The 24640-nt window shown below is 37.6% G+C and overlaps 2 protein-coding genes across 3 annotated transcripts in view; both read left to right on the top strand.

Annotated features, from left to right (window-relative positions):
* LOC126968300 (methionine--tRNA ligase, cytoplasmic) overlaps nucleotides 1–18771 on the top strand; it is a 40724-nt gene extending 21953 nt beyond the window's left edge. The window contains exons 13-25 of one of the 2 annotated variants that reach the window (XM_050813212.1): nucleotides 594–695; nucleotides 1407–1524; nucleotides 2087–2157; nucleotides 5061–5158; nucleotides 6732–6880; nucleotides 8895–9027; nucleotides 12357–12497; nucleotides 12765–12903; nucleotides 13243–13308; nucleotides 13870–14031; nucleotides 15580–15789; nucleotides 16528–16692; nucleotides 17879–18771. In XM_050813212.1, the coding sequence (XP_050669169.1) occupies nucleotides 594–695; nucleotides 1407–1524; nucleotides 2087–2157; nucleotides 5061–5158; nucleotides 6732–6880; nucleotides 8895–9027; nucleotides 12357–12497; nucleotides 12765–12903; nucleotides 13243–13308; nucleotides 13870–14031; nucleotides 15580–15789; nucleotides 16528–16692; nucleotides 17879–17995 (1671 nt within the window). In that variant the 3' untranslated portion in view covers nucleotides 17996–18771. The remainder of the gene's footprint in view (nucleotides 1–593; nucleotides 696–1406; nucleotides 1525–2086; nucleotides 2158–5060; nucleotides 5159–6731; nucleotides 6881–8894; nucleotides 9028–12356; nucleotides 12498–12764; nucleotides 12904–13242; nucleotides 13309–13869; nucleotides 14032–15579; nucleotides 15790–16527; nucleotides 16693–17878) is intronic. The other variant, XM_050813213.1, reaches the window with a different exon arrangement.
* A 2495-nt stretch (nucleotides 18772–21266) lies between these two features.
* On the top strand, nucleotides 21267–24176 carry LOC126968321 (zinc finger protein OZF-like). Its single transcript, XM_050813272.1, has 2 exons — nucleotides 21267–22662; nucleotides 23674–24176. Exons 1-2 carry the CDS (start codon nucleotides 21533–21535, stop codon nucleotides 24083–24085), a joined length of 1542 nt encoding a protein of 513 aa, XP_050669229.1. The 5' UTR covers nucleotides 21267–21532; the 3' UTR covers nucleotides 24086–24176.
* Nucleotides 24177–24640: the final 464 nt, after the last annotated feature.

The raw sequence follows: 24640 nt of genomic DNA on the forward strand, positions 1-24640 counted from the left end.
TAAAAAGAAAGACATTTTATCATATCATAGAGTTATAATCACTGACCTCTACTATATACCACTGGACTGGCATCTGTCAAAGTGCTTTTGTGCCTGTTTGATATTCGCCATTTTGGCGCTTTTGGCCATGTAGCGAGAGTCTGCGGTACTAAAACTAGTGATTTCAACCTAGTGGACAACATAGATGGTGGAAAACTTTATTTCTTCTTTTTATTACTTTATTTTGCAGTATAAATAACACGAAAAACGAACGGAATTAATTCAAAATGTAAAAATACTTCAGAGTATTGTACGTTCCTCTACAGCCAATTGTATTATAACGTCAAAATTTGCTGTCAAACATATGGAACAGCCTGTCCAGTGGTATTTATACGGGTCGGTGGTTATAATACATTCGCGAATTGACAAAGCTTGCGAATGTTCTCCAACGAATGGATATATAGAAAAGTAAAGCGAATACCTTGTTGCTGTAGCTAATTTGAGCCTTGTCGTGCAGGGCGCCAGATGGCGGAGAAGGTCGCCCATGGGATGAACCGACCAAATTAAGTCTGCTGTGGTTGGACCATCGCAACTAACATAACAACGATTTGCAGGTATTCTACGTGTGGTTCGATGCTCCGTTTGGCTACGTCAGCATAACGCAGTGCGCCACCAAGAACTACGAGAAGTGGTGGAAGCCGGATAAGGAGGTCGATGTGAGTAGCCAATACACTTTTAAAAAGATTAAAACGGGTGTTATTGTAACCGTTTTTAACATTCGATTTTTAAAAAATTCTATTATTATTATTTTTTTATTTCACAAAAAAATTAACTTTTACGCATGAACTTATGTTAAAATATTGTTGACAGTGACAGGTGGACAGAGTGGAGACGTCTCCCTAGCGTCGACATTTTTCCGCTCCGATATATATAAGAGATTTCCACGTATATAGTCACTCATTACGATATCTCTGGAACCATAAGGCGTAGAGACTTGAAATTTGGTAGAAATATTCCTTTCGCCGAGTAGAGATCAGCTAAGAACGGATTTAGACAAATTCCATCCGCAAGAGTTTTTTTTATAACAGAACAACGGCTGTCGGCTTCGCTAGTTTAATTCAAAAGTTAATTATTTAGAAGTTAGCTTGTTTTTGAATTTTTTTCGGGGGTATTAAAATTTGTCAATTGTTATAAAAAACCCGTTTTGATCTTGTTTCCTAGAATATTCTTACAATTACACGCGTTTTAAATATTTAAAAAGTGTTTTATTTTATATGTAACAATCGCTCTAATCAAAGTAAATATGTAAATGTTTGAAAAGAAATGGTAAAGATAAAATCAAGCCAAGACTTCTAAACTCATATATAGGTGTTCATATTATTGATTTTGGTTTTTCATAATTACGACGTTGTTTCTATTGGTTCCAGGTGAAACTGTATCAATTCATGGCGAAGGACAACGTTCCGTTCCACGCGATAATGTTTCCAGCGAGTGCGATCGGCATCAACGAAAATATCAAACTTGTCGACCACATATTTGCAACTGGTGTGTATAGTAATTAAATATATTGATTGGAGTTTAATATGTATGTTATATATACATATATGAATTATCATATACCTACACATTTTTTATGATAAGTAGAGACGAACGAGCAGGCCTTTCAGCTGATGGTAATTCATACGCCCTGCCCATTACAATGCAATGCCGCTCAGGATTCTTGAAAAACCCAAAAATTCTGATCGGTACTACAATTGCGCTTGTCACTTTGAGACATATATTTAGATATTTTAAGCCTCATTTGCTCAGTAATTTAGTGAAATTAAGTTAATTAAATTAATTAAGTAGCTAGTGCGCTACGGCGCCTTTCAGTCCGATACACAGAAATGCTTACACATTACTGCTTCACGGCAGTAATAGGCGTCGTTGTGGTGCCCATAATCTAGCCGGCATCCTCCGGAGCCTCTGTAGCATACCATTTGAGAAAAATTAAAAAAAATGTATTAAAACTAAAAAAAAGCATGAAAGCGGTACAATAGATCCGATATATGTAGAAGTGCAAGTGGTTTAAATATCAATTTACTAAAATTTACCATTTTGTTTGCAGAATACCTCAATTACGAAGACAGTAAATTTTCTAAGTCACGTGGCGTTGGTGTTTTTGGTACTGATGCGCAGGTAAATGTTTAATTATTACTATAATTACTTACATACTTGATTTGCAATGATAATAGATTTTTTCCTCGCTGTCTTACCGATTCAAGGTAAGCTGGAGCAATTCAGTGATCCTCTAACTAAATTGCTTTTCAATTCCATTGTTTGAAATTCCCATTAAACAACTCTTATGCACGGACTAGTAAAAAAAGAAGGACTCCGCGCCGTGATATTAACAAGTGAAGCACCTTTATGCTAGTGTGTGTGCGGTTACGGGGTATACCAGTTACACAAATTTTTTCTCCCTTAAATAATCATATATCTACAAATACTTTTATATTATTGTTTTTACACTTTTTCACAACGCACGACGGCATTTTTAAAATATTTTATTGCGACGCAAACTGATCTGTCACAGACGATAGCGAATCTCATAATGACGGCCGATCGGCTTGTATTAGTGTAAGTGTATGCGTGGGGCTATGTATTTGCACGTTTACCGGCTTGTTTTGGTGCCTCAATGTTATGTAAGGTGACACGGAGTCTAATCTTTTTACTCGTCCGTGGTCTTATATTATAAAAGGTAGATCTTAGATCATTTATATGTCTAGATAGACTATGACAGCTCGGAAAACCTCGAACAATTGGGGTTAACAGTTAACCTCTATTTTGAGCAATGTACGAACACTAACACAAAGAGACATACAAATCGCGAGTGTAAGACGTAGCATGTGACGCACACTAAATTAATAAACCTGGCCTGTTTTCATCGGTTGTCTTGCAGCAAGAAGCGTGTCGCGTATAGCGCGTAGACATAAACAGATAATGTAGCGACGTTGCTAGGTAACGCGAAGCCCCCACAATTCGAACAGTTCTGCATTTCTAAGGGTATTTGCTTCGACCTGATATTGGGGTGCACCAGAGATGTGACGAAGTGAAGTAAAGTTATTCAAAATTTAAAACTTTTTCGTCCTTACAAATAAACTTGGTATAAAGTTATAACTGATGATAAACAAAGAAAATGCAAAATGTTTACAATATCGTTGACAACACTGTCAATACAATTATAATTCTGAAGTTTTCCTAATGACAAGCTGCCATGCAAATAAACGCGGGAAACGTTATACGTCCGAACAAACCATTCGTAAGCAAAATGTCTATTTGTAAACATTTTACATATTCTTGGTTTATGCTTAGTTATAACTCTATGCCAATTTTATTTGTAAGGCTGTTTGTCTTTATCTTACCTTTGTGACTACAGAATTACATGACAGGGTGAAGTAATTCTAAACTTGGACTTTGGAGTAACTTTACTGCGTTTATTAATAAGGCAGCATATATGGCCGGCACTACGTCGTGTAGATCTCTAGAACGGGCGCCGGCTTTTAGAATTGCCTTGCTTTATGCAGCAATTATTATTTTAGTGCAGCAATGAGGTGAAAACAACACTATTTAAAACTTATTGCCTGTGTATGTACACCTGCCAACTGTGGTGTAATTATTCAAACAAGACCTTAAGTTCACTAAGGCCCAGAACACACGGTGAAACGCAAATGCAACGAAACTGCAACTACTAGTTACTTTTGAGTTTCTGCCATAGATTCCGTTGAGAGACCACACATGACGCGACCAGTTTGAAACGCGTTGTAAATCAGTCGCATTGAAACCGGCGTGCAGGAAACTCGCGTTGCGTTTCATTCATTTTAGGTCTTGGCGTCTTTTTTACAAAATGGCTGACGACGAACAAAACAACATTAAACTTGTGTTAGAAGTGCAAAAATATCCTTGCTTGCACACTATGAAGCTACTCTCGCAAGACTGAGACTGATAAAGCATTCTATCAGATTCTTGTAATTCTTTGGCAGCGACAAACATACGACAGTTGATATTCTTCTCAATGTAGGGATGTATCCACATAGTTCTTCTTTTGCGCCTTCTTCTTGTCGAAGATACAAATAAATAACCACAATTTCTTCGTCACTTGAAGAACTCATTATGCACACGTATTTCTCAACGAAAACCGAAATGATTGTGGTTGCAGCGTGTGTGGAAAATGGTTGAAACTGGTTTCAAATCAATAATTTCAAAAGGGTTTTGTTGCATTTGCGTTTCACCGTGTGTTCTGGGCCTAAGAGTGCAATATAATGATTCCTATCGATCTCTTATGAAACTTCCAAGTGCTGCAAGTATGTTTGCGAGAGCGAGAGTGCCCGACTCGCAATAATTCGCACAAGAATTGCTTCTTTTTGGGATCGAATGAGACGCTCCACCAACGGAATTCTGATGACTGTCTCTAACAATGTATATAATAACGATATTTTCAAAAGATGGATGGACATCCATCTTAATAAAAATAGAAAATAAGTTATTTAATATAAGTAATTTGTAATTTATTTAATTTAATCTTTTTGTATGGTTAGTTAATTGGATTTAGTTGTAATTTTGATTTTAATTTGTATTTTCTATGGGTTATGCCTGAAATAAATGATTATTATTATTTATTTACGACCCCCAGTTTCATCAAAACCATCGAGTGCCTTCTACCACATTTATCACTTTTATATTTAAGTTATAAAATTATTGTTTTCTCGAAAAGTGAATTTGTAAATTCTTATGAGAAAACACAACGGCGCCTATTTCTGCCGTGAAGCAGTAATGTGTTAACATTAGTGTCTTTCTGTCTGAAGGGCGCCGTAGTTAGTGAAATTACTGGGCAAATAAGACTTAACATCTTATGTCTCAAGGTGACGAGCGCAATTGTAGTGCCGCTCAGAATTTTTGGGTTTTGCTAGAATCCTGAGCGGCACTGCATTGTAGTGGGTAGGGTGTATAAATTATCATCAGCTGAACGTCCTGCTCGTCTCGTCCCTTTTTTTCATATAAAAATTGTTTAAACGTATTAAGTAATTAAATTTTAACTTTAACAGGAGACGGGAATACCCTCAGACGTATGGCGGTTCTACCTGGCGAGTATTCGACCGGAGACTTCAGATTCTAGTTTCAATTGGACTGAACTTTGTACAAGGTAATTGAACCATTACTTTATGTAACTTTTCAGCTCCTATACTTCATATACAGCCATGATCACTTATATAAGTTTATAGTTGAGTTATTGAAAAAGATTATTATACTCTATGGCCTAAACAAGCATTGTTTACCGTACCATAAAGTCGCCAAAAAAGCACAGTTATTTTAGTGCCACAGACAACTAAATTTAGTTTAGATATGGTAGGTTCATAGAAATATTAGCTAATACTCAGTTACTATACTCATATTATTAGATTAAACATTTTAATGACAACTTATTAAAAAAAACTTGTTAATATAATTTGCCAAGATGCTGCAAGGTATATTCTGTAATTTTGACATTCCCGCGTTGGCTTTATGGATTTTGCTTTGCCATTTCTTGAAGTAAAAATAAAACCCTCAACGGATAAGGACCTATGTATTTAGTTCATTTCCCGCCTTTTTAAGCGCCAACTCGAGCCGTCACCCGAGCCTGTTGCCCCTGTACCCCGTCTTATATGAAAAAATTGTAAAATAAATTTACAAAATTGGACGCAAACAATTGTTTTAATGATATTCACAGCAATTAAATAGCAATCATCGCGAGAGATGCTTTGCCGACCGTTAATTCGGTTAATTCGGTTCGGAGAAACAGCATCCGGTGATTGGTTCCATAAAGTGGCTATGCGAGGCAAGAAGCTACTCGCGAAACACACACACCTCATTGTCTTCTGAATGGTAACTTAAGTGTGTAAATAAGTATTTGTATGCTTTTTATGTCGTGGTCGCTAACTATGCGCCCGATGAGAAAGCTCATGGTCGATTGCAATGGAGTGAATTTACCAGTGGGAGGCTCCTTTGCACAGGAAGCCGGCTAGATTATGGGTACCACAACGGCCTCTTTTTCTGCCGTGAAGCAGTAATATGTAAGCATAACTGTGTTTCGGTCTGAAGGGCGCCGTAGCTAGTGAAATTACTGGGCAAATGAGGCTTAACATCTTATGTCTCAATGTGACGAGCGCAATTGTAGTGCCGCTCAGAATTTTTGGGTTTTTTGAGAATCCTGAGCGGCACTGCATTGTAATGGGCATGGCGTATCAAATACCATCAGCTAATGTCCTGCTCGTCTCGTCCCTTATTATCATAAAAAAAAAATGGAGAGGGCTATGCTCGGAGTTTCCCTGCGAGATCGAATTAGAAATGAGGTGATCCGTAAGAGATTCAAAGTCACCGTCATAGCCCAAAGATTTCCCAACCAAAGTAGCCGCGGGCAGGGTACATAGTTTGACGGACAGATGGCCGCTGGGGCAGAAAAGTCGCCGAATTGCGACCACGTACTGGAAGACGTAGTGTTGGTAGGCCTTCACAAGATAGACCGACGATCTGGTCAAGATCGCCGGAGTACTTTGGATGAGGGCAGCGCAGGACGGATCGTCATGGCGATCTTAGGGGGAGGCCTTTGTCCAGCCATGGATGTCTTGCAGCTGAAATGATGATGAAATAATTTTTATATTTTTTTCTGTTTTTATACTGCCTTTCCGTACTTCAGTGACGTATTCGGATTCACAGTAATAATATTATGTATATTACAGGAATAACTCTGAGCTGCTGAACAATCTGGGTAACTTCTGTCATCGCTCGCTGAGTTTCTGTGCCAACACGTTCAAGGGGAAACTGCCCGAGGCGACCCTCACCCACAACGATTATGAACTGATCTCGCTCGTCAACAGAGAAGTTGTTGGTGAGTTTGTACAGTGAGCAAATAAAGTGTCTTATATTTTTCGTGCAAATTTTATGTTGGGAACACTTTTATTTTGCGGGTTTTCAATGAAATTGTACTGATGACCCGTTAGAGTAAGTATCGCTCGATTTTTTTTGGCACCAAGAGAATGTGAACCGCGGTCATTGAAGAAAATCTGCGGAAGGCAACGCCAAATTGGCTTTGAAGAAGCTGTGTGTCCTTAATAGAGCACGGCAATACTTCAAGCCGGCCCACATTCTAGCGCTCTACAAAGCGCAGGTCCGGCCACACATGGACTATTGCTGTCATCTCTGGTCTGGCGCACCCCAGTATCAGCTCGATCCATTTGACCGCGTGCAACGCAGAGCTGCTCGAATTGTTGGGGACCCAGTGAATGGCTATATAAGTTGGTGTTTCGTAGAGACGTCGCCTCACTGTGTGTCTTCTACCGCATTTATCACGGGGAGTGTTCCAAAAAGCCACCTGACTCCTGCCGCCGACTTCCACCTTCGCACGACACGCCACAAATTAGGATATCATCTCTACGATCTGGATCTGTGGCGGTTCTGCTCAGTGCGGTTTTCAAGGAGCTTTCTTCCACGTACAACAAAGCTGTGGAATTAGCGTCCATGTACGGTGTTTCCAAAACGATATGACACAGGTACCTTCAAAAAAAAGCGCGTACACTTATCTAAAAGGCCGGCAACGCTCCTGTGATTCCTCTGATGTTACAAGAGAATGTGGGCGGGCAGTGATCACTTAACATCACATGACCAGTACTAGTTTGTCCTCGTCTTATATAAAAAAAATATTATCTTAAGAACACCTTTTTTTAATTTGGTCGTTTTTTGGATTTTTATGCGGATCGCCAAATTGTCATGGGAGTATCATTTCAAGTGTCGGAAGAAAAAAATCTGAGCAGCGGAAAATAGTCCAATTTAATAAAATATTTTCTCACACTCAAAGCGAGCTTCTGCAAAGTATCTGAATCACAATCCATACTCATTTACACATACAATAAGTGTTATATCATTGGCTCTCATTACAGTTAAATTACAATGTCACCAAAACCAGTCCGTTAAATTGTAAGAACTTAAGTCGATTGACAATCTAGGGTTTTGTTTATAATATCACTAGTGAAATTGTAATGTCACGGCTTTGACAATATACCTACGACTTATATACCAGGCAGTTATTCCGTAACTATAACAAATATAAAAAAACTTTAAAGTAATATGCGTTACCTAATCAGTAAAATATAATTAGTAACTTTTTAAAAATCAAACGAGTACTATTCAAAATTTTGATATTAAACACTTCCCATACATGTAGTGTAGGATTAGTAGAACGGTCATTGTATCGCACAACAAGGGTGTAGCTTCGAATACAAAATTTTGTGTTTACTATGATATAAAAATTTATCAAATTAAATATAGTTTTATTACTTTGTTAGTTTAATAAACAGTAGTTTACCAGTAGGTTACTTTGCACAGGATGCCGGCTAGATGTAATGTGTAAGCATTCTTTGTTTCGGTCTGAAGGGCACCGTAGCTAGTGAAATTACTGGGCAAACGAGACTTAACATCTTATGTCTCAAGGTGAAAGCGCAGTTGTAGTGCCGATCAGATTTTTTGGGTCTTTCAAGAATCCTGAGCGGCACTGCATTGTAACGGGCAGGGCGTATCAATTACCATCAGCTGAACGGCCGGCTCGTCTCGTCCCTTATTTTCATAAAAAAAAAACAATTGTGAGCTAAAATAACATTTTAAAACAAGGAAACTAAAACCTTTCTACAAAGCTCATACTTAATGTATGGGAGTATGTTTTATCAAAATTTTCGATACTTCTTGTTTGATTTAAAAAAAAATGTATTGATGTCATTTTTTTTTGATATCTGTAATAAATAGTTAGGGAATAACTTAACGATTATAGTCTGTATAGATGAAATTTTAACATGAACTATTTTGGGTCTAAGGTTATCAGTAACCAGTTGATCTCTCACATCCGCTTACAGCCTACGTTCAGCATATGGAGAAGGGTCGTCTCCGAGAAGCGCTACGTCACGTGCTCAGCGTATCCCGACTGGGAAACCAACACATGCAGACTGAGCAGCCCTGGGTGCTTCTCAAAGGCTCCGACGGGGACAAGTGAGACAAGACTTTTATTTTGAATTTATTTGTCATAATATTACAATTTCAGTATATACAAAACTAGGCCACATCCGAAAAACCACATAGGGTACAATTATTGTTAATGATTAGTTAAGTATACGTCACACAACTATTTGTGATATTTTTATAGTGATATCACTTCTGGGATTAATTACACAAATAAAATTTGAAATTTTATGAACGATGCGGGACTCGAACCCGTCAAGAAACTCGAAGCCACAACCTGAGAGTTGAACAAAGCATACAAGATTTTATCAACCATACGTCACTCGGACGATTGGCTCAGTTGGAAGAGCACTTTCAAATTCAAATATTTTTATTCAAAATAGGATTTAAAATCACTCATTGAACGTCAAAATCTACCACCCATTCAAAAGAGACTGCCTCAGACTTGAGAAGAATGGGCGCAAGAAACTCAGCGGGCTTTTTTTTTTAATATAAAATATGGATTACAATGTAATATCGTACAATAAACATTTATAGTTAAAGAGCCTGAGGGTGTTCGCTAGTCCGTGGTGTCATTAAGAAAATCGTTTATGCTATAATAACCTTTCCCACACAAACGTTTTTTAACAATTCTTTTAAATTTCGTAACACATTTGTTTTGTACATTTTCTGGGATCATATTGTAGAAGCATATACATCGCCCAACAAAAGACTTACTAACTCGACCCAACCGAGTAGTAGGCACAACAAGTTTATGTTTGTTCCTCGTGTTAACATTATGAATGTCACAGTTTCTAGAAAATTCCTCAATGTGCTTATGAACATACAAAACATTATCAAAAATGTATTGAGAAGCAACAGTCAAAATGTTTATTTCTTTAAATTTTTCTCTCAATGATTCTTTAGGACCTAGGTTATAAATCGCGCGAATAGCCCTCTTCTGCAGCACAAATATAGTATTAATATCGGCCGCACTGCCCCATAACAATATACCATAGGACATAATACTATGAAAATAACTAAAGTATACTAATCTCGCCGTATCTATGTCAGTTAACCGTCTAATTTTCTTAACCGCATATGCTGCAGAACTAAGCCTATTCGCCAATCCTTCAATATGGGGGCCCCACTGCAATTTGTAATCAAGAGTAATGCCAAGAAATATAGCAGATTCCACTGGTTTTACCACCTCTCCATTTAATAAAATATTCGCATCTACATTTTTGACATTTGGCGCGGTGAATTTAATATATTTGGTTTTATGATTATTTAACAATAAGTTATTGGCGCTAAACTCGCACGCAACGCAGGAGGTCGCGGGTTCGAGTCCCGCATCGTTCATAAAATTTTGATTTCAAATTTTATTTGTGTAATACGTCACAACTTAACATATTAACTAAGTTAAAAACAGTGAAACTTTGTTAGTCTTAAAAAGAATAAGAACTTAGTAGGTACATTAATATATGTCACAGTAGCTGCTATAGTTTTTTTTTAAATAGGTAATCCTTTATAATCTATCATTATCTAATGTTTAGAGTTATCAGATTTTGCCGCTCAATGAAGGGCAGCTCATTTAGCAAGCGAGGTATTAGGTAATCGGTGGTTCATTCGCCGTACATGATGCAAGCTTGGAGAATCGACAACCGGTTCCGAGTTTTCCTTAACCGATGTTAACATTATATGACTCGTACGCCAGTTTATGGAAGAGGAGATCTTCCATAAAAATTTTTGGCAGTTTGTAAAGTCGGCTTACATTTTTATACGATCGTGTATATGAGGCATAATAATTTTTATTTCCTCCTGAGCTTTAAATCCTCTATTAAAGATTCTTAAACAGTAGATTATTGCCAACATTAAAACACCCAATGTCCTAATAACCATTACATCAATACAAACCAGTGTTGTAATGAAATTCAGTACAACATTATATCATCCATTTTCATAATAACGCTCCTTTGGATGATATTATGGTTAGTAGGACTGGCTTTTTTAATGTTAGCAGTAAGCCAACTGTTTCAGAATCTATACTATAATATTATAAAGCTGCAGTGTTTGTTTGTTTGTTTGAACGCGCTAATCTCTGGTACTACTGGTCCGATTTGAATGATTCTTTCAGTGTAGTAGTTGTAGTAGTTGTAACATAACCTATTATTACTGTACTCGCCGAGAGATGCTACTTTGTTTTATTAATCAAAGAACAAGATGCGTCACAAGCCGAACACTAAGGCCAATCATGCCTTTTCTATCGCTTGTTCCAAGCTCGGCTCAAGCCGAACGTGACGCTTTTTCGTGCGTGCAGCCGGTGTTCATTGACTTATAAGACGGTATCATTTTCTAACTGCTGTAGTAGTACTGTAGCAAGTCTACTAAACTACAGTTTAACTTCAATTATTGGCGTTATTTATTAGTAAAAAGGTTAAAAAAGGTCGAGCAAACGTCGAACCTGAAGTTCACAGACTTTACACCAAATAAGACTTCGATGGTTTGTTATTGTGAAAATCGATTTTAATTTTTTTTATAAAAACTTTAGTAAATATCCATATATATAGTCTATGACGCTGTGAATGCCATAGAATATATTACCCCGTGGCTTTCTACTGGTAACAGAAATTTCAAATCGGTTCAGTAGATGCAGAGATTACAACCTCACAAACTTTCTTTATAATAATATTAGTATACAAATAAAATTTGAATAGGTTACTGTATTAGTATAGGTTACTGTAAAAACATTAACTCAACAAATGATATTTATACGAAATTTACGATGGTAATAAATCTACTACAAAATGAGTAATAGAGAAAAAATAAACAACAGTTTTGAAGGTAGGTTCCATTGACGTTACTATAAACAAATAGACTCATAATCGGCTGATAAAATGTCGTCAAGAATGTCTAGGCCGGCGTTGAAATTAACGACAGACAACATTAAAACATTTGTACAAATTAAAACCTTATTTCGTGGCAGTAATGTTCAAATTATATTGTATACGCTCGGAAAAAAGCTCATTGATGGTGGTGCGAAATGTTTCATTTCGTAGGCGATGTATTTTATTTTCGCAAAATGAAAACGTCAAGTTGTTACACAATTTTGTTAATTTAAAAAGACACTTACATGAAAAATGAAACTCCGTCGTTTTATAAGTTGGGACATGCTGTTATTTGGACAGTTTCTCACCGAACACTTTTTCATTGCGTGGCGTTGTATTCAAAGCGCGGTCAAAACCCAACTGAACAAAAACACTGCCTTATAGACGCGTAGACAGAGTTTTGCTTCAGACAATTTTTGAGCGTGATTGTGAGTCTAGTTGTTTATTGTACTTCATTGATAGACCCCTGAGTATAGAGTTTTTGTGTCACAGGATTCGCGGCGCTACGGCCATAAGTTTGTGCTGTCAATTAGCAGCGTTATTGTGTGCGCTGATATCACCGTACATGCCCGACACGAGCCGGAAATTGAAAGAACAACTCAACTTGAAGCAAGATCTGAGGATAAATCCTATGTAAGTTAAGTAAGGGTATTTACCGCAAATCAACGTCTAGAATGATCCTATTTTGCCTATTTCTATATCGCACTCATGATTATCTCGCCCGCGTTAGCGCGACAGTATGTTGTTTTAGAATTCTTAAATCTGAAATGTTACAATATTATTAGTTTTTTATTCTGTTTTTATTTACCCCAAGAGCACCGAATTAACTTACATATTATGAATACGAAACTCCAAAACTGTATTATATGGTAAACGTTTAATTCAGTTGATATTTCCCAGTAATCCGTCGCTCATACAGTACATCCCTGCTGGACACGTGATCGGAAAACCGGAGCCGCTGTTCGCCAAGATAGAGCCGGAACTGGCGGACAAGATGAGAGCCAAGTTCGCTGGCACGCAGAGCGAGAGAGAGATAAGGGTGAGTGCATATTATATAAATGTAAATTATAAACTTGCTGCTTTAAATTAAGGCGTTTAATTGATAAAGCAATTTAAAAAAGAGAGCAGTGTTCATATCAAATGTCTCATTGAATTTGCGCTCCTTGAAAAGTGTTCTACCGCCATCTTGCAAAAAAAAATTGTACAGATGGCAAAATTTAGAGTGAGTAATGACTATAAATCTAATTTTATTATTCATTTCTGTCTTATCTGAAATATTAAATTCCCTATATCTCTTTTATTTGATTGTTGAATTAGTTTAGTCTGTATCGAAAAATCTCTGCATAAGTAGCCTTAACTAATCATACATGACTTACAGAACGCTAACGATTCGAAGACAAAGTCACCGGGCGTCGCTGAAATTGAAAAGGCAATCGCCGAACAAGTAAGTTTAATTAAAATTAAAACATTTTGCTAAACATACAATTCATTTAAGTTAAGGCGTAAAATTTATCGTATCTGAGTTTCAGGCTATATTGGTTATATTTGTATAGTGCCGGACGGGGCACACACTTCGGGATGTAGGCAAATGGAGTAAATACATCACAGACTATATAAGAAATCTATTCAGAAAACGGGGAGAAGGCAAGATATAGGTTTTTTGTGACAGTAAGGGACGAGACGACATTACAATGCAGTGCCCCTCAGGATTCTTGAAAAACCCGAAAACTTTAAGCGGAACTACAATTGCGCTCGTCACCTTGAGACATAAGATGTTAAGTCTCATTTGCCCAGTAATTTCACTAGCTACGGCGCCCTTCAGACCGAAATACAATAATGCTTACACATTACTGTTTCACGACAGAAATAGGCGCCGTTGTGGTACCCATAATCTAGCCGGCATCCTGTGCAAAGGAGGATAGCTAAAGATAGGGTGAAAGAAGTTGAAAGATGCCTTTGATCTTCTAGTTAAATATTTAACCAATACACCCTCTTTCTATTTAAGGGTGAAAAAGTGCGACAACTAAAGGCGTCGACTAAGGACAAGTCGGTCTGGCAACCGGAAGTGAACAAACTGTTGGAGCTTAAGAAGCAACTGGCGGGTGCGCAGGCGCAGACCGGAAGTGTAGGTGACGTCACCGCTCTGGAAAAAGCGATTGCTGAACAGGTCAGCATAGGGTTGTTAATAAAATAAAAGTAACCTTTATTCTGCATATTCAAATATTTTTATTCAAAATAGGCTTTAAAATCACTAAATTTACACTTATCTAACCTACCTTTTTCTGTGGTTAGTAGGCATCTTTGGCAAATATTTTTTCTAAATAAATTATATGAAACGCCGTGGGTTTCTTAAAGTTTTACTAGGTATATAGCGTAAGCTAAAATTTGGTTATAGGACAACGAAACAAAATTAACTTGAACTCTAGGTATATATTGATTTAGTTTTTTAAGGTAGGCATTGCCTAATTGACTATATGGAATGCAGGCCCTGGTAATATCATAAAATAAAATTTATTAAAATAGCTTGAGCGGGAATTGAGCCTCCGCTCAATTCCCAGTCTTTAGTATCATTGAGAAAGTCATTTATGTTATAGTAACCTTTACCACACACATATTTTTAACTATTCTTTTGAATTTCGTAACACAATTGTATTGAACATTTTCTGGGCAAGATAAACTAATACTAATTAAAGGCCTCCCTCAACTCCTTCCAATGAGTCCTGTCCCATGTTACTCGTCGCCAGTAGGGTCCCGTTGTATTCTTTATTTTGTCTTCACGCCTATAAACTTGTCTACCTCTACTTCTCGTTTATCAGTTTGTAACCATTTTGCTCCACTTTTCATCCTTATTTCTTATCATATGACCTGGTTATTTCCATTTGAATTGGTCTTTTCTTTTAGCATATCAATGCTGATCAAATGTGTTTTGATACAAGATTCTAGACACCTCCTGAATTGTCCATAACTACTGGCTTGTCCATTGTTGTTCCAAGACTTAATTCTAGAAAGGGTACATAACCTTGGGGCTTCAATTGCTTGCTGCCGCGGCTATAGACATATTTTATAGCAGTATAAGTAAATATCTTAGATATTCTATACGTGGATATATTTCACTTGACACATATCTTTTATCACTACCACCTAATTTCAACTTTCCACCCTACGCCACAAAGTTAATTATATAATTCCCACCATCTGGATGTGTGGCGTTCCCCCACAGTGCGACGTACAACCAAACTGTACCATCTTTTATATAAAATTCTCGTGTGACAATGTTAGTTACCTTACTCCTCCGAAACGGCTTTACTGATTTTTACCAAATTTTATATGCATATTCAGTAGGTCTGAGAATCGACTACTATGTATTTTCATCCCCCAAAATGTTAAGGGTAGTCCAACCCATTTTTTTTTAATTTTTTGACTTTTTTTTAATTTTATCTTATGATTCAGCAGTGAAAAATACATACATTTTAAATTTTCGCCCTTCTATGATCTACAACTATTTTTGTATCACGATTTTTATATTATTCTGTTCCATCCACCAAACCGATATAGGGTTGCACGATGGCAATCGAATACAATAATTGTAGTACGATATATTTGGTAGGTCTGAGAAACGGGTGCATCAAAATTTTAATAATTGTTTTTTTTAATATGTTATAGGGCAATACGACGTTTGCTGGGTTAGCTAGTTAAATCTATAATTTATTTTAAGGGTGGGAAAGTGCGTCAACTAAAGGCGTCGACTAAGGACAAGGCGGTCTGGCAACCGGAAGTGAACAAACTGTTGGAGCTTAAGAAGCAACTGGCGGGTGCGCAGGCGCAGACCGGAAGTGCTGTCAAACCTCCAACCGCAAATAATGTGAAACAGGAGACGAGAAACGCGGACGTTATAGAGGACCTTACGAAAGCAATCGCGGAACAAGTAAGACGGCTATATTGTGATTTGATTATTAGTGTATCTATGTTTATTTATGTACGATGCGGGACTCGAAGCCGTGCCTCTTGGGTTCCGTCCGAGCGCTGTAACCAACTGAGCCAACCGTCCGAGTGATGCATTGGTCGTAAATCTTGGCATGTCTTGTTCAAATCTCAGGTTGTGTTAATCATACAAATTTAATTTTTGTGTTTATTTATTTGCTAGTGGACCCGACGCGACTTTTTGCTGTGGATTTGCAAATGAACTTGGAAGCGAGAATACCGCAAGACGTTGCTTATCACGCATACTAAAATAATAATCTGCCTGTTTTTATCCGTTGCCGAGACTATCTAGACGTACAAAAAAATCTAAGTCTTGCAACCCATAGCACAGGCTTTGCCTAGTTTAGGGCAAGATAATTTGTGTAAAAATGCATTAATATTATTTTATTCTTATTTACGTTTAACAATTTTTTTTTAATTTAGAAATTTATTGAATTAAGTGTTATTTTGCGGAAATCCATAATTATCAATAATTCGAGACGATTAAATAAAAATATAAGCGGTATTTACACTCGAGATAACTCAAAAAATCTGGATCTTTTGAATTTCTTTTGTGGTTTTTCTGGGGTTTCGTAATGTTGTGAAGAGTGGAATGGTTCCAAAAACAAAAACTGCATGCGCCAAAATGTTTTTAACAACGCATTTTCCACTAACTGATGTGTCCGAATTGATTTCTTTTTAGGGTGAAAAAGTTCGTAAGCTGAAAGCGTCGACGAAAGACAAGTCAGTTTGGCAACCGGAAGTGGACAAGTTGTTAGATCTCAAAAAGATAATGGCTACGGCGCAACTGGCAACACCGGCGCCGAGCGATAGCGTTGCCAGTCTTGAAAAAGCTGTCGCTGAACAGGTAATGTTAATATCCACTCTGTTTGTGGCATCACTCCGCCATTTCAAAACATTGTTTAACATTTTATGTGAGAACGTTATTGACGTACAACAATAAACAACTAGACTCACAGTCTCGCTCAAAAATTGTCTGAAGTAGAACTGCCAAATCAGTTGTGTTTCGACCGCGCTTTGAATTCAACGCCACGCAATGACAAAGTGTTCACTGAAAAACCGTCCAAATGACAGCATATCCAAACTTAAAAAGAATGGAGTGTCGTATTTCTGGTAAGTGCTGCTTTAAATTAACAATATTATGTAACTAACTTGACGTTTTTAATAATTTTGCAAAATAATTACATTTCAATTGCTAAAACAAAATGTTTTTGTCTCGTGTTCGCGGCCGATCTTCTTAAGAGCGTATACAATAATAGACTGAAGATTACTGCCACGAAATCAGCTAATTTGAATGAATGATTTAATGTTATCTGTATATGTTAATGTATACATATATACAACGCCGCTCGGACATTTTGACGACCTTTTAATAGGCGATTAGAAGCCTAGTTGTTTATAGTACGTCAATGGACAACGTGGGTAGTTAGTAACGTTCATAATTTATAACGCTATTCCAGAGAAAAAATTACGGAAGTCTACTAATAACTACTAAGTATAACTATTATTATACAACAATATAAATTAATTTTTGAAGTGAAACCTTCTTTAGCATCGTTGTGATTTGAAAGTATGAAACGAAAAAGCGCGACAGTATTTAGACAGACACAAAAATGAGATTTAACGTGGGAGAAAATGAGATAGGAAGCATTATATAGTCTTTTGGTACCAGGTGATCATAGTTGAAAAAGAGATTGTCTTAAGTGAGTAATTCTCACGTCATGCGCACGACGTATTACTACATGGACACCAGGAGAACATAAATATGGTAGCGATGATAGTAATGTCGTTCATAGCTGTTGAAATCATGTATCATCCTAGCAACATGTACCAGGAATTCATGTGAAGTTTAGAGGTGCATGCACAATGCAGGTTTCACTTCTGACATGTGTACTTTGTACGGACACAATTCTTTTTTATTTAAAAACTTGCAAGCAGTACCTAAGTAACAGAACGACTAGTATTGTAAAGAAGTTCTTATTTTGACTGTGTGGCTAGTTTTGTATGAACGTAATGTTTTAATATTTTCGCAGGGCGAGAAAGTCCGACAGTTAAAGGCTTCTACGAAAGACAAATCAGTGTGGCAACCGGAAGTAAATGTATTACTCGATCTCAAGAAACGTCTCGCCCAAGCTCAAGCTAATAAGTAATTCAATGCGTCCATAGCTGGCTAAAACTGGTTCTAGAAAAATCGCTGATAAATATTTAATAGCAAATTAAATTTGTAACCTACATTTATGATCGAAGCGGGGCTCAAACCCGCGCCTTTCGGATTCCGTCCGAGTGCTCTTAATAACTGTGCCAACCGTCGGAATGACGCATCGATCGTAAACCTTGGTATGTTTTGTTCAAGTCTCAATTGTTTGGATTTGAAAGAGCGACATCTTAAGTCAATTTTCTAATAGGCAATTATTGGGGATGAGCAGGTATCAAAGTAGATCCTGTAGATGGAGCCACAACCGGTGAGTTGAACAAGACATACCAAGATATACAATCCATGCGTCACTCGAACGGTTGGCTCAGTTGGTAAGAGCGCTCAGACGGAACCCGGAGAGGTCGTGGTTTCAAGTCCCGCATAGCTCAAAAATATTGGTTACAAATTTAATTAGTATAATTAATCTTAGAATTGAGGGATGTCATTTTATAAATCGCAAATTGTTTGTTTTTAAAAGCAAGTTCTCTCGAAAACAATTTCAAATATTTGAACAATTAAATGTTCATCCTATGACATGCATGCAGGACATGCAAAACACGCTGCATTTGCTGCTACATTTTGCTTGGCTATTTCTCAATGTATGTAGTTCAAAAAATTGTAAACATTCTTTGTGCAATGAATTTGAACTGTATCAAGTATTTCTATAAATGTGTTCATATAATATTATTATTTATTCTAAGGACAAGGTATCAATAAATAGTTTTGTAAATCTGTACTTTATTTACTAACCTCATCCATTTACGGCCGTTCCCAATATACTATCTACAGATAGAGACAAATTACTACCTTCTACTGTAAATAATCTGAAGCTGTCCCAATATACCCGGTAAGTCATTCTTATATTGGGACGCGTGAATTGCAATTTCCATACAAACTTCTATCGCTGGTAAGCTATACGTCGTCACATTGACAGACAATGTGTATGGATAAGATGTGTTACCGTCGATAAGTTTATTGGGACAGAAAAGTCAACGATAGTTACGATTTTTATCTCAAGTAAGAGATAGACTGAATATTGGGAACGGCCGATAAAATGTGAAAATCGTTATCCATTCTATCATAGACTTACGGCCGTTCCCAATATTCAGTCTATCTCTTACTTGAGATAAAAATCGTAACTATCGTTGACTTTTATTTTTTATTTTTTTACGGAATAGCAGGACAAACGAGCGTACGGGTCACCTGGTGTTAAGTGATCACCGCCGCCCACATTCTCTTGCAACACCAGAGGAATCACAAGAGCGTTGCCGGCCTTTAAGGAAGGTGTACGCGCTTTTTTTGAAAGTACCCATGTCCTATCGTCCCGGAAATACCGCACAAGGAAGCTCATTCCACAGCTTCGTAGTACGAGACAGAAAGCTACTTGAAAACCGCACTGTGGAGGACCGCCACACATCCAGATGGTGGGGATGATAACCTAACTTGTGGCGTGTCGTGCGAAGGTGGAATTCGGCGGCAGGAATCAGGTTGAACAGCTCTTCGGTACACTCCCCGTGATAAATGCGGTAGAAGACACACAATGAAGCGACGTCTCTACGCAACGCCAAGTGATCCAGCCGTTCACACAGTACTGGGTCCCCGACAATTCGAGCTGCTCTGCGTTGCACGCGGTCAAATGGATCGAGCTGATACTGGGGTGCGCCAGACCAGATATGACAGCAATACTCCATGTGTGGCCGGACCTGCGCTTTGTAGAGCGCTAGAATGTGGGCCGGCTTGAAGTATTGCCGTGCTCTATTGATGACGCCCAGCTTCTTCGAAGCCAATTTGGCTTTGCTCTCCAGATGGCCACGGAATTGGCAATCGCTCGAGATTTCGAGACCCAGTATTCCGATACTACTTTTTTTTTATGGGATAGGAGGACAAACGAGCGTACGGGTCACCTGGTGTTAAGTGATCACCGCCGCCCACACTCTCCTGCAACACCAGAGGAATCACAAGAGCGTTGCCGGCCTTTAAGGAAGGTGTACGCGCTTTTCTTGAAGGTACCCATGTCGTATCGTCCCGGAAACACCGCACAAGGAAGCTCATTCCACAGCTTCGTGGTACGAGGAAGAAAGCTCCTTGAAAACCGCACTGTGGAGGACCGCCACACATCCAGATGGTGGGGATGATATCGTAACTTGTGGCGTGTCGCGCGAATGTGAAATTCGGCAGCAGGAATCAGGTTGAACAGCTCTTCGGAACACTCCCCGTGATAAATGCGGTAGAAGACACACAATGATGCGACGTCTCTACGCAACGCCAAGTGATCCAGCCGTTCACACAGTACTGGGTCCCCGACAATTCGAGCTGCTCTGCGTTGCACGCGGTCAAATGGATCGAGCTGATACTGGGGTGCGCCAGACCAGAGATGACAGCAATACTCCATGTGAGGCCGGACCTGCGCTTTGTAGAGAGCTAGAATGTGGGCCGGCTTGAAGTATTGCCGTGCTCTATTTATGACGCCCAGTTTCTTTGAAGCCAGTTTGGCTTTGCTCTCCAGAAGACCACGGAATTGGCATTTGCTCGAGATTTCGAGACCCAGTATTCCGATACTAGGCGAGGCTTTAAGGGAAGTGTTCTCGAAGAGCGGTGATACGGCAAATGGGGTTTTTTTAGTGGTAAACGCGCAAACTTGAGTCTTCTGGGGGTTAAATTGGACAAGGTTCAATTTACCCCATTCCGCGACCTTCTCGAGAGATGACTCGATAGAAGACACAAGTATCTCCCGGCACTGGTCGACGTTTTCCCGAGAGAGACCTGCATGGCCCGTGTATATGGCATCACCAGTGCTGTCGTCTGCATAGCAATGTATGTTGGAGGTGTCCAACATATCATTGATATGCAGAAGAAACAAACAAATTTCTGTTCCAATAAACTTATCAATGATAACTCACCTTGAAAAGAAATACAAAAAACAAATGAAAAAATCCTCCTAATTGCGAATTTGACTATAGAAAAGTTAATTCATCTTCTTGTACCCCCTAGTGCTAATAATAATGTTTAGTCTGTTATTATTTATATCTCTGTGATACAGATAGACAACGTAAAGTGATACTATTAAAAAAATACGGGAGAATCTGGGCGGTTCTAATCATCTTGATGATAGTGAACTGAATACATCTACAACCTTTGTCTGTACTATTGACTCTATACTCTTTTCTTACGGCATAAGATGTCAGTTGTCAAACTGAATGACACAATACCGAATGTCATTTGTGAATTTGTGTTGTGAATTTATAAATATGAAGCTAACGAAGTTAATGGGAATTGAGATCTTGATAAAGTATGTAAATAATAAATAATAATAAGAATTGAGATATGACCTGACATTTGATAAGTGTTTACTATTTATAATCTGCGGAATTTTAAATGAAGTAGTAACGTTTGTGAGACATTTAAGTTAATAATTAAAATAATACTATGTGGGGTCGTACTGCAGAAATTATTTATTATACTATAAACAAATAGTAATTAGCGTGTTTTCATTATGAATGCAGCACACGAAGCTCTAGCCTATCCTGAAAACTTCTGCAGGATCTGCCTTTGCATTGCGCCCAAACAAATATCTTTATTTGCAGAGATAGATGGTGAAACAAATTTATGCGACATATTATCAACTTTAGTCGATTCTAACGTTACTTTATCACATAATTACCCACAGCAAATTTGCAGTGAATGCCATATAACATTGTGTAAAGCTTTTGAATTAAAGCAGAAATATGTTTGGTCTGAAAAACAATTACAGGACGCATTAGATAATTTAGAATCTGAAGATAAAGCTGCAAATTCTGTATTGTATGAATGTAATTACAAAGATAAGGACTTTATAGTGCCAAATATTTTAGAATCTAAATTAGAATGTAATAAAGAACAAAAGACTGATATAACTCACTTAATTAAATTTGAAGCCGAAAATGATCGCAGCGAGTCTTGTCATTCAGATGGTGAGTATTCAAATGACAAATCGCAGTATGAACATAACATAAATTTGGAAAATAAGGACATATGTAAAAGTAATGTACCAGCAGAAGTTAAAAATGAAGCTGTTTCAAAAATTGTGTGTCCTAAATGTGAAATAGAATTGCCTTCACTACAGTCACTCTCAATACATATGAAACAGCACATAGAAAACACAAGTAAAAGTAAGTTAGAAAAATTTACATTTCAGTGTTCAATGTGTATGAGAAGGTTCACAAACAAATTGTCACTCCTACGACACATAAAGAAACATGAAGAGACTTCCCAAGTCAAATTTCTGTGTGACACATGCAAACGTGAGTTTCAGCATCAAGCTCATCTGGACAATCATATATTAAAAGTCCATACCGGAGATAAGGGATACAATTGTAATTTTTGTGAGAAAAAGTTCAGAACTCTAAAAGCATTGAATGTTCATGAAGATGGTCATAAAATTGAAAAGAAATACCAATGCCATATGTGTAATAAGTCTTTTATAATGTTGTCATCTCTTAACGACCATATAAGAACCCACACAGGTGAAAAGCCTCATCTGTGTTTTACTTGCGGCAAAGGATTCTCTCAGAAAAATAATTTAGATCAACATATAAGGAGGCATCTTGGCATGAAACCGTTCAAATGTGAAAATTGTGATAAAAGGTATGTAGTAATAATGGTCTGAGGCCTTCCATACTTCTTTCGCTTCCTCCTAATCCTTTATTTTCTGATACATACTCACCGATTATAGTGATCTTCTAATCTCTAAGCAAATTCTTGTTATCTGAGCCGTAGTAACCCAAATGTGAGCCCAGGTTCTATAAAACTAGGGGTTAAAGTAAATCCGTACTCACAGTGATCAATGTCAGCCCAATTCTCTATATCAGCTTAAAGAGAATGGTTGGGATGTAGAGAGCATTTGCGACCACCATTTTTCATGTAAAAGGGATGGGATTAGAGGATGGCGTGCTAATGATTATTTACATAAAGGTATGACAAGTGCTCTTTTTAGCTTCTTTTTTCCTCAAAGTAGGGATTTTCTTCAGATTATTTGTTAGTATTATTGTAATATCATTGAATACATAATAATAATTGTAAGGGCAAATGTGTACACCTTTATTTTTATAAAGGTTCCAGTGTATAGTCATACATAAATTAATTATATACTTGTACTTATAGACATTGGTATTCCATACTACATCTCTAAATAAAATTCTGCAGTAAATATACTTTAGTTTGTACCAAAATTGTCGGGATTCGAAACGTGCCTCTCATGGCTGATAACAAATTGTTCAGGTTTGAAAGAGCAATAAGAATAATAATAATAATATCGAGGCATAAAATACAAATTCAGTAGAACTCTCCAAATATCAGCTTTTTTGTACAAATTTTACCTGAACTTTGGCCGTTCATAATGTAACTCATAAATTGTAAAAGTAAAGAAAATGCGATAGAAACCTCACGCAGAAGTGGAGATTCTTTATGAAAAAATATTTATTTCACAAATTTTTAATGATTACTCAAAAACACGTATTTTCTAAAAGAAGTTTTATGTAATTTCTGCATCTGATATCGGTTTCGCTGTTGCCAATAGGCGGTATGCGTTGGATAAAACATCATGTTCTTTTAAAATGTTAAAGGCAAATTTTTGTCTAATTTGAAAATTTGTTACAGTTTTGTATCTAAAGGCGAATTAGTTGCCCATAACCGCAAACACAGCGGGGCACATCCGTTTATATGCGACGACTGTGGCAGCGGGTTTACTACCTCGAGCTCTCTGGTGAAACATCGACGAATTCATACCGGAGAACGGCCTTACAGCTGTGATATGTGCCCGATGAAATTCGCCACTTCCGGCACTTTGAAGAACCACCGCAGAACTCATACAGGAGAGAAACCTTTCCAGTGTTCGTACTGTGAAAAAGCATTTGTGCAACGGCAAGATTTAGTGTCTCATATCAGATGTCATACAGGAGAGAGACCGTTTGTTTGTACTCAGTGTGGACAGGCCTTTAGAAAGGGTTCGGCATTGAAAGTGCATTTGAAATTACACGGGAAAGACGCTTTACGTATAAATCAGTATTAATTTGTATTAAAATCAGTATAATTAATTAATTATTTTTTATTAAGTCAAGTTTATTTGATATTATTATACAAAATATAATGATTTGCAATTGTACTTTAGTTTTTATTATTATCGCACTGTTTTCTCGCGATCGAGAGTACTTGATGTGGCAACAAGGCAACACAAGTTTCATCACGCGTTTCTTTCGGCAGATCAGTCAAATCATGAGGCACCCATTTTTAATTTTTTTTTTCATTTGACGCACATGAGTCAATATTGTTGGTAAGGTAACGTTAAACCATGCCGCCAATAATTCCTGGGTAGTTTGGCTTGAATCGGCTTCCACCATCTCTTTCAGTTCATTGTTATTCTCCTGTGTGACGAACCACGTGGAAGACGGCCCGTCTTCCACGTGGTTCGTTCTTCAAATCAAAAATTCCATCACGAAAGCGTTTAACCCAAAATCGTTGTGCGTTCCTTAGCAGTCCGCTCTTCAAACGCAACATTGATATTGCGAGCTGTTTCTGCCGCGTTCGTTTCGCGTCGGAACTCGTATTCATAAATTACTCGAGTTTT

The sequence above is a fragment of the Leptidea sinapis genome, chromosome 15, assembly GCF_905404315.1.
Source record: "Leptidea sinapis chromosome 15, ilLepSina1.1, whole genome shotgun sequence".
NCBI lineage: Eukaryota > Metazoa > Arthropoda > Insecta > Lepidoptera > Pieridae > Leptidea > Leptidea sinapis.

What these genes read in the sequence shown, in the direction of transcription:
- LOC126968321 (XM_050813272.1), top strand. Translation starts at nt 21,533, where the DNA reads ATGAATGCAGCACACGAAGCTCTAGCCTATCCTGAAAACTTCTGCAGG. An exon ending in TGTGAAAATTGTGATAAAAG is followed by an intron (nt 22,663 to 23,673) that starts GTATGTAGTAAT and finishes AATTTGTTACAG; the next exon opens with TTTTGTATCTAAAGGCGAAT.